Genomic DNA, 10,255 nt, shown 5'->3' on the forward strand with positions numbered 1-10,255 from the left:
GTCTCTGGTCATTGTGGTTTAAACTGTCACTGTCATTGTCATTTTCTGTCGTGTTTTGGATTTGCGTGCTCGTCCCGGCAAAATAATTCGCAAAAATGTCCAACAAAAAGAATAAAGAATTGCAAAATGAGAGTGAAAGTGAAGAGGAGCAGAACTCCGCCAGCGATCATGACTCCGACGTGGATTCTGATGGAAATTACGTCGGCGACAAGGTTTGTATATATCACATAACCTCAAACTCACATGGCAATAAAAACAACACATATTTTTTGGAAAGTTTGAGCGTTTTAGTATATACAACATACGTTTTTATACAATTTAATTCAATTTGATGTAGACTCGTCGTGTAATCGTTTAGATATGATAATAATTCTTTGTATAATTAGCTATTTCGTAATGTGTTGCAAATTCGTAGTAATATTGGTGTATTATGTATATTCGGACGAAGAAAACTTTTGGGATCCATGGTAAGCATTCTCCTACTCAAACTTAAGCATTCCATCCAAAGTTTGAGCGAGAAAAAGATATTGCAAACTCTTTAACTTTGAATATGAATGCATGCTATAAGATCATATTACAAGCCTTTTGTATACGTCGTTTATGAAGTCATGACCGTGAGACTTGGTTTTGTTCTATTTTCTTTGCTCCCCATTGTTCTTTGCTGTTAGTTAGCTATGTTGTGTACAAAATGGTTTTTTTTCCAAGAATTTTTAGTGTTGTGTTACTTTACAAAATGTAATATTTCAAAGTCAATCTTTGTAGGAAACGAAAATGCAATGTGACATATCGTCGGGGATAGTGGAATTACGCGTAACTAGCATTTGACCATGAGTCTCCATTTCGGTAATTTAGTCGCCAAATCAACCTGCATAAATGTCGTAGCAACCAAATTGGCGTGATTTACGGGAATCTATCGGAAATCTAATCACGGCGTGAGACCCAGACTCGGCTACAAGCTGAACATGGGACGACACTCCTCTATCTTTCATACATCATACATATACGCCATAATTGCTTGTGCGGATCTAAACCTGAAGAGAGGCAACGTTAACAATTATATTTATATAAACTCAGATAGTCAAGGCGCTCCGCATGCACTAACCTCAGTCACCCAAACTTCGAGGATTGTAGAGAACTTTGTAACTATACTGAATACTCTCGGGGAAAGGAATAACGTGGTCCTGCATTGGGTTCCTGATCACTGACATTGTAGGTAATGAAGCAGCGGATGAACTGGCAATGGCTGGTGCTAGGGAGGCCTTCATTGGTCCTGAGCCCTTTATAGGGATAGCATGCAGCCTGGCAAAGGTCACTTTGCTGAACGAGAGAGAGCACACATCTCCCGTGACGTGTGGCTGCAGACTAAGGGTCTTGAGCATTCAAGAGCCCTGATAGCTGCCTTCAGTGCCAAACACTAGAGAAGTGTCACTGGACAGGAATGGCATCAGAATGCTGACTAGAGTCTTAACTTAATTGAACAAACACATGTCCAATATTGGACAGAGAGAAAACAGAGAATGTAGATTCTACCACCAGGCGTATGAAACTCCTGTGCATCTCCTCACCCAGTGCTGCTCTCTAATGGGCGTAAGAAGTTCCATACCGGGTAGGCACAGGCCACATCCAGAGGACATAAAAATTGTCAGAGCCAGGAAAGTCCTTCAGTTCCTTAATGCTGTTGGTCTTGACTCCGAGCTGTAATTAATGGTGATCACAATAGATCATTTAATGGTCGCAGTGAAGAGGGGCCTCATAGGCCCCAAATGAAGCCACCCTAATAATAATAAAAATTCTGATGATATGTATAATCATTGACAAAATTACAGAGGCTTGTGTTCTTCTTCTTCTTAGCGTTTCGACTCTGACATTTATATTTGTGAGGACCAGTACTCAGCGACGGACACAGCATTATCAGTGGCGTTGTACAGATCCATCCTTGCCTGTGCAGGTGTAGGGGCATGCAGGATAAGACAAAAGATGTACCATAGTCTGGGGAGAGAAACCATAAATACATGTGCTCACAGAGCTATAACCCCACTTGTGCATGCTCTCCTTGCTTCGGCTGGCTTAGGTCCTTATATTTGGCAGGCAATATTGTCTAAAATCCAAATAAAACAATGGTTGCTCAAGTTTCTTTCTATACACACATACTAGTATAACCTGTCCATCATTAGGATCAATTCACATTAGTGTTTATTTCTTCTAACCATTACCAATTATCTATTACAGGAACTGCAAGCCGACTTCGAAGGCCGCAACCCTGAGGACTGTGACTTCCATGGTATCAAACAACTCCTTAGACAGCTGTTCCTCAAATCTGATGTTGACCTAGGAGGACTTGCACAGATTATCATTTGTAAGTTTAAATTCTGGAAATTATGTAATACCTACTACGTAAACATATGAATATTATTTGTAAATACTAACAACCTCACAGAACTATGTTACTAAGGCTCATCTTATACTGCGGCGGAACGTAATGGAAGCAAATTTCTATCTATCTAGTTTGTATGTTACACAATTGACCATAAAGTTCATTATTCCATGTAAAATATTGCTACAAAAATTCGCTAAATTGACAGTTCGAAAAAGAGATAACTTTTGTCTTCGGGCTCATGCTAAGCCTGCAAAAATAAACTTGCATTTTTTACATTATTCATGTCACATGAAACCTGTAAATAAAATTTTACTCAAATTATGACATTTAAAATATTCAGTGCAGTTTTTTTTTTCTCATTGTAATAATTGGATAAAAATGGGAATTGTATTAGTAATTTTTATGTGATGAAGCTTGTTGCTGATTTATGTTGTGTCTTTCTGACATAGTTTATGTTGCAGATTGACATAATTACGCAATTAATTTAAAGGACAAAATAAACCGGATTCCAATTCAAAAAAAAAAGAAATTGTATATACATATATTCAAATATTTTATATTTGTATATTATATGTTTTCTTTACTCAGTGTTTTAGTAAACATTTAAACTTAATTGTCGGTTGTAAACTGTATCTCACTATTTTACCTTGACACATGTTGCCATACAAGTTTTTAAGCACAATGGCCGCATGCTGTTCTTGGTGTAGTGTCTATATCCATTCTCTTTGTGAGTAGGCATTCCGGTGTTAGATTCTCTTTAATATTGTCAGGCATTTGTTTATTCAAAATATAATGACAATATTGTTGATGTAGATTAATTCATGTATGGATTAACCAATTTCTCAAAGCAACACTCTTCATCACTATTGTGTACTATTTAATAGTAAACACTCAATAAACAAAAGTTAGTTGTAATCAACAATGGTTATGTTTATTCTGTTTCAGCACAAAACTATGTAGGCAGTGTAGTCAAGCAGTGTCTGGACGATGTCATGGAGGATGATGATGAAGATGATGGGAGTGATGGAGTCTTTGGAATCACCACTGTCATAAACATCACTAAGAGAAAAGTTAGTTGTTTATAAAATTTACATGTATGGTTTTTGAGTCATGATAAAGGCATTTATTGGTAGCAGTATAACTTGTGAAAGAGTTCATCCAGGGAAAAACTGCCACCATACCTGCTTCTGCCGTGATACAGTAATGTGAGCATTATTAGTGTATTCCAGTTTTGAAGGGTGAGGATGCTGGTGAAGTTGCAGGCACATGGGACTTGTCAACTTATGTCTCAGGGTTACCGGCGCAGTGGCGGTGCCCCTCAGATCTTTGCGACTTAAAGCTCTGAGTGGCACTGCAACTGTTATGGACAGGCGTGTAACTTACCACCAGACACGACTTGTTCGTCACGTCACTTGATATTATAAAAATAAATAAATAATTAGACACTAATGTACAACAGGCGGCTTTAAGCAATTGCTTCTAGATAACTTTAGGATATAAAATTGGGAAATGCAAAATAAGTGCAACAAAAGAATGTCTTCTGAGAGTGTTTTGAATACTAATAGTGTACACATTTCTGCCATTTTTATTATTGTTATTTTATAGAAAATTACAAAAAGAAAAACACTTTCGTTGCAGGACGAAAATTGCATAAAACAAATCAGGAACCTCCTCACAACACTTGCAGATGAAAACGCAGACGAAAAGACCAAAGCTCTTGTTAAGAAGATTCTCACTAACGATTCAGAGTCTGTGGGTTTCGTCATTAATGAAAGGTAATAGTCATTTGTTAACCAAAGCTGCAAAGCTTTTTGACGCGAGTGCTTGTATTGAAACCTGAGTAAGCGAAGGATGCTAAGATTCAAAAATAGATTCCTGAGCGTGGCGAGGGTTTCAAGGCACGAGACGCCAAACAACTTTACTGCAGAGCGAACCACACAACTTTTCACCTCATTATAACGAAAAAAAAGGTAGGCGAAAAAGAGTGTGTTCAGTTGTCTTTGTCAATTTAAGGTTAACAATAATAAGAATATAATACACACGAATAGATATTACATAAATAATGTACGACAAATCTTTTACTTGAACGTATCATTATGTTTTTTTCATCAAAAGAAAAAGCTAGGTGCACCACAGTCCATCGTCAAGTTCGAATTACAAAAACTTTAAACGCGCTGGCGTGGAAGAGACGAAAGCCTTTCCGAGCTAGTGAGGTGAAAAAACAATTATTTGTATTTCATTAGAATTGTAAGAATGTCCGCCAAATTGGACCTTACACAGGGCCCGAAGTTCGCTAAATCATCTCAGTTATGTGTAGATACAGTGTGGCAGTGACAGGCATTTGACCTTAGATATTCTTCTAAGAGTTAAGCTACTATTTAACTGCCATTTGCAATTTTTTGATACTCTGCTCTTCAATGACTAGTCAATGGCGGAGTCTACTAATTTGACATAAAAATACGTTTAATTTGAATGGTTACCTATCAGTAGTCCGAAATGACACTTTCCAGAAATAACGTTTGGTCGAAATTTCATAATCTCGAAAGTAATTTTGAAAGGAAAATGTTTTTTCTTTGAACCCTAACTTAACATTCAACATATCCTGAAAGAACAACTGTTTCGTTATAATTCGGTTTTCGGTGTAATGAAAATTCGAACAAACGTTATTTCGGACAAAAAAATTTTCGACTTTGGTAACCAATTTGAAGACTAAATTGCTGATTACATACTGACATAGAAATTAAGATATGAGTAATAATTTCCTTGCTAGATTTAGTAGGGCAACATCGTCGTTAGTGAATTAATTAATTAATGCCATCAGTGCCATTCCACTCACAATATTGAGACTCAACTGCCCTTGCATTTAATTTTAGCAGAATAACGAATATTATCATAATTGCACTATAATCTCAGTGCAGTCTGAATTACAATGACCAGTTGTTTGGGGTGCAGATCTTTATAAGAACGCTTTCTGCTTGGAGCGTATTTTGCGTGCTTTTCGGATAATTAGGATAATTATTCTAATGTAAGTGTAATTCTGTGAGATATATATATATATATTTTGAAATAAACTTTTTTTTTAATGAAACTTGAAATATTTTGTATAAATATTTTCTAAGCCATAGGTTCCCAAACCTGTCACCACAGAAAATAATTGAAAGCACAGCATCAACGAACGAAATTTACGTACCCATATGTTGTGGATATTCCAAACATTCGCACGAAACGTTACACTTCCACAATTATATGGCGAACGGCTATGGAGTGGAATTCCCTGCCTGCAGACTTGTTCTCAGAACGTTATAACTTGACCTTTTCAAGGCGAGAGCGAATAGGCATTATTTAGGTGTGCATGCTCCATCGTCGACCTCATCGTCCACTTTCCATCAAGTGAGATGGAGATCAAATGCGCACTTACAATTCGTATAAAAAAAAAAAAAAAAAAAACATGAAAAACGTAGTCATTTTATATATTCGTTATTTTTTAGAAAGAACGAGAGCTCCATTTCGAAAATTTTTTCAGTTAAGCATGATTTAGGTTTTAGCGGCTGTTTTACAAACTTGTTCTACAAAACACTGAAGATATTTCAAATCAATAGTATATTTCAATCAAAACTCTGCAAATTGGTGAAAAAGACCTAGAAATGTTCACATTTGCGCGATTTTGTACATGCCACGATATAGCTATGTAAATACCGCTATGACTTACAAGTATAATATCATTCACTATGACTGCCACAAATGCAAAGTTTCAGGGGTATAAACTCTTTTCTACGTACTTGCTGCTTAAACAGAAACCAAAACTGTCAAACCTGGATGTCGATTCAGAACCTCACGACAACTCAGTTGTCGACCGATTCGATTTGATATCGTACGATTTCTTTTCATTTACAACACCCGAATGGAACGTCAAACTGTCGTATTCGAAACCGAACCGAAATTACGTCACACCCGTACGATTACTCGAACTTCTCGACCGGCAAAGGCTACAAACGTTATTCAGAACACAGTTATCGAATGTTTACGGAGTTAGTCGGTGAAATGGATTATAAGAAAAATGAAAATCCTTTTATATACAGTTTTAAGACTTTAAAGGCCTAAAATATAGGAATGCAATTAGTCTTGCAATAAAATAAATTATTAAAATTGAACAAAATCCAGACTTTATTTAAATCATAAGAGATGTCCATATTACATTCTTGCTTTGTAAACAATAGGACGTTCGGTAACTTTCATTCGATAACTGTGTTCCGAATAACGTTTGTAGCCTTTGCCGGTCGAGGAGTTCAAGTAATCGTACGGGTGTGACGTCATTTCGGTTCGGTTTCGAATACGACGTTCGATTCGGGTGTTGTGAATAAAAATGAAAAGAAATCGATCGACAATTGAGTTATCGTAAGATTTTGAATCGACCCCCAGACACATAACCTTTTTGAATTTTTTTTTACATAGTGATAATTGTTCTTAACGTGTCGCAGGATCCTAAATATTCCAGCTGCAATCAGCGTGCCGCTGTTCTCGTCGCTGCAGTCCGAAGTAGAGAAAGCAGTGAAGAAGAACATGCCATACACATTCCAGTACCTCGTTTGGATCAGCAAGACTTATAACACTGGAGGTAATTTTTTTATATAGAACTTGGAATTTGTTATGTAATAATTTTACATTAACACTCCATGTTATATTAATTTAAAAAGAACCGATTGTTGTAAAACCAGTTTAAATAAATTTAATTTAATGTTATAAAAAATAGAATTACACTTTAATTTTGAACAACTGATTTCTTCCACTATCAACTATTTAGACCGCCACCATTTCTGTCTTAGAAAAAATAACGAAATTCACTAAAAATATCCAGTATTCGAAGTACTCAATGAAATGGTTGTCGACAGACGAATCGTCAGAAGTACTGTTCGCGAACCAGGAAGAAAAACCTCTAGTCGAGGAAGCATTGGCCAGCTTCGATGTGGACGTTACTGATCAAGCTGAGCTTTCGCAGTGGGACTACGAGGGCGGATCTATGACGCCGTGCAGAAAGGTATTTATTTTATGAATGAATAATTATTAATTTTATTTGCTACATGAACGTGTTTAAAGGTTCATTCACTGCGACTGCATCGGCGTGATAGTCAGAATGGCGGGTGTACCTTAACGGATCATGACAAACTTGGTATCAAAATGTACCTAATTTGCACTATTTAGTACCTGTTTTAAAAATTTGTACCTCCATCAGAACGAAGTTATAGCAATATCAAAGGTACACCCGCCGTATTGACTGTCAATATGGCGGGTGTACCTCGGATTACCAGTATTTATTTAACAAATATAAAAACTTCTTATTCCAAAAATGTGTACCTTAATAGTACTGTGAAGTAAAGGAAACTCCAGCTCGATCTGCTGGTTAGTTTCTGACAAATAAAACAAAATATGTTGATTCAGAGTGTCGTGTGCAACGAATCCTGACATATTTTGTACCAAAATTGTACTATTTAGTACTTATTCTTAAAAAATGTGTACCTCTATCATAACGAAGCTATAAAAATCATAATTGTAACTATTTTCGTAATTTTTAAAAAATAAATTTCCGCCATTTATTTGGGTAGGCAAAGGTTCCACCATACAGCCTCTTCATATGTCAGTATTTTTCCTTGTTTTGATGGAAAAAGTGACAAGCGCCTGTTCTTATATATCCCGAATTCGAAAAAGCAATCAATGAATTTTTGGTGGTTTTAACAACTCTATGTCGCTTCTTGTAGCTATATTGTACACAATATTTATGTATCAATATATGTGGAACACGTTTTTTCTACCATTGCATGAAATAAACTACATATCGTCGCTTTACGTTCTCAAACTCGTATCTTAAAACTAAAAGTTACTGAAATGCAAAAAAAGGATTGTATATACAAATTTTACGGGCTGATTTCACATCACAATTCCTTCATATTTACACACTGGCGTACATATTCTTAAAGTAATGCTTTGGCATTAACACCCTTGATAAGAAATTTAAAATTAATAGAGAGTTTTCCCATCACCTGAATAGTCCTCTTCATAAGATGCGAGTTTGAGAAAGCAAGCCATCGATATATTAGGGACACGCGCTTGTCACCTTTTCCATCAAAACAAGGAAAAATACTGACATATGAACAGGCTGCACGGTGGAATCTTTGCCAAACACGTACCCAATATGTCAGGATTCGTTAAAATGCACACGGCACTCTGAAATCTCAACATATTTGTCTTATTTCTCAGAAACTAACCAGCAGATCGAGCTAGAGTTTCCTTTATTTCACAGTACTATTAAGGTACACATTTTTGGAATAAGAAGTTTTTATAGTTATTAAATAAATACTGGTAATCCGAGTGTACACCCGCCATATTGACAGTCAATACGGCGGGTGTACCTTTGATATTGCTATAACTTCGTTCTGATGGAGGTACAAATTTTTTAAACAGAGGTACTAAATAGTACAAATTAGGTACACTTTTTTGATACCAAATTTTTTCAGGATCCGTTAAGGTAGGGTGTGCCATTCCGACTTTCACGCATATAGGCGCGTATAAAATACGGCGTAGACCTTAAGATTTAATTTTGTTCCAGGTTCTAATCTTCGAAGGCAAAAAATTCAACCACCTAATACGACTTATGAAGCAAGAGGTGGAGAGCGCTTAAGTTGCATTTTCATTATAAACAATATGCTAGTGATGTATCCATGCCATACATTTAATGTATTTATATTTTTATTACTATTCGTATTTATTAAATGTAAGCTTTAATTCTTATATTGTTTTTTTTTTATATAACAAGTATTTGGATTCGTTATCTATGTCTAATCATTAGGGCAAGAGACATTACTATTGCCCTTAAAAGCGACCTGCGTGTGTATTGTTTAATGATATTACTGGTAAATTCAAATAATTAATGCCGTATGCCTTATTCCAGCGTATCCGTGGTCGAGTTGTGGAAGTTTGACTAGCCAGATAAAAGTCGCTATTTAGTCTGTTCTAGTCGCAAAAAACTAATTTAGTCGGTCCGCCTTTTAAAAGTTATAAGGGTGTTTACTGTCCACGCTAGAATAAGCTTATTCCAGCTGCACCATTTCTCAATCTCGAGAACCACAACACCTAGCTTAGATCTAATTACACTAAAAAGTTGTGATTTAGTCGGTTCTAGTCGTAAAAACTAGATTTAGTCTTTATGCCGTTTTGAAGTTATTAAGGTATTTTACTGTCCACGCTGAAATAAGCTTATTCCGGCGGCACCATTTTTGAATCTATTTGAATGGCAAACTTGGGTAATCTATCATAAACTCAAATTTTTTTCCGAAATGACGTTTGTTCGAATTTTCATTACACCGAAAACCGAATTATAACGAAACCGTTATTCTTTCAGGATATTTTGGGTGTTTATCGCAGACACGATTAGGTTCGGTTAGGTTAGGTTAAAAAGAAAAAACATTTTCGTCTCAAAATTACTTTCGAGGTTATGAAAATTAGAGCAAAAGTTATTTCTGGAAAATGTCATTTGGAACTACTGATACGTAACCCAAACTAGGGGATGAATCCGGTTTCGCGCACGTTCCAGTGACCGATTTCAATAAAACTAGGCAAATATATGTGATTCCACGAACTTTTGAGGTTGGTGGTTTTTTAGTACTCAGTACTATGTACTCAGATTATGTGCGACTCATCTCGTAGTTATTTTTGTAAGTGCAAAGTTATATCGTTTTAAAGCTCTGAGTGGCACTTGCAACTATTTTGGGTGGCCGAGTCTCTTACCACCTGGTTCACGATTTTTTTGTCCCGGATATCATAAATAAAATATAATTATCCCATAGGAAATGAAACTATTTTTCCGGATTTAAATCGCGTATATTT

At 36.1% G+C, this 10,255-nt stretch overlaps 1 protein-coding gene across 1 annotated transcript; it reads left to right on the forward strand.

The window, feature by feature from the left end:
• The first annotated feature begins 46 nt into the window (after window positions 1-46).
• Window positions 47-9,127, forward strand: LOC113232533 (protein BCCIP homolog). The gene is made up of 7 exons (XM_026467290.1): window positions 47-212; window positions 2,230-2,356; window positions 3,323-3,447; window positions 4,016-4,152; window positions 6,856-6,992; window positions 7,267-7,412; window positions 8,979-9,127. Exons 1-7 carry the CDS (start codon window positions 96-98, stop codon window positions 9,048-9,050), a joined length of 861 nt encoding a protein of 286 aa, XP_026323075.1. The 5' UTR covers window positions 47-95; the 3' UTR covers window positions 9,051-9,127.
• Window positions 9,128-10,255: the final 1,128 nt, after the last annotated feature.

Source organism: Hyposmocoma kahamanoa, unplaced genomic scaffold (genome assembly GCF_003589595.1).
Source record: "Hyposmocoma kahamanoa isolate Upper Pololo Valley unplaced genomic scaffold, ASM358959v1 76, whole genome shotgun sequence".
Taxonomy (NCBI): Eukaryota; Metazoa; Arthropoda; class Insecta; order Lepidoptera; family Cosmopterigidae; genus Hyposmocoma; species Hyposmocoma kahamanoa.

Coding starts and splice junctions, on each gene's coding strand:
- LOC113232533 (XM_026467290.1), top strand. CDS start 96: ATGTCCAACAAAAAGAATAAAGAATTGCAAAATGAGAGTGAAAGTGAA. Junction 213..2,229: donor GAAATTACGTCGGCGACAAG/GTTTGTATATAT, acceptor TATCTATTACAG/GAACTGCAAGCCGACTTCGA. Junction 7,413..8,978: donor CTATGACGCCGTGCAGAAAG/GTATTTATTTTA, acceptor ATTTTGTTCCAG/GTTCTAATCTTCGAAGGCAA.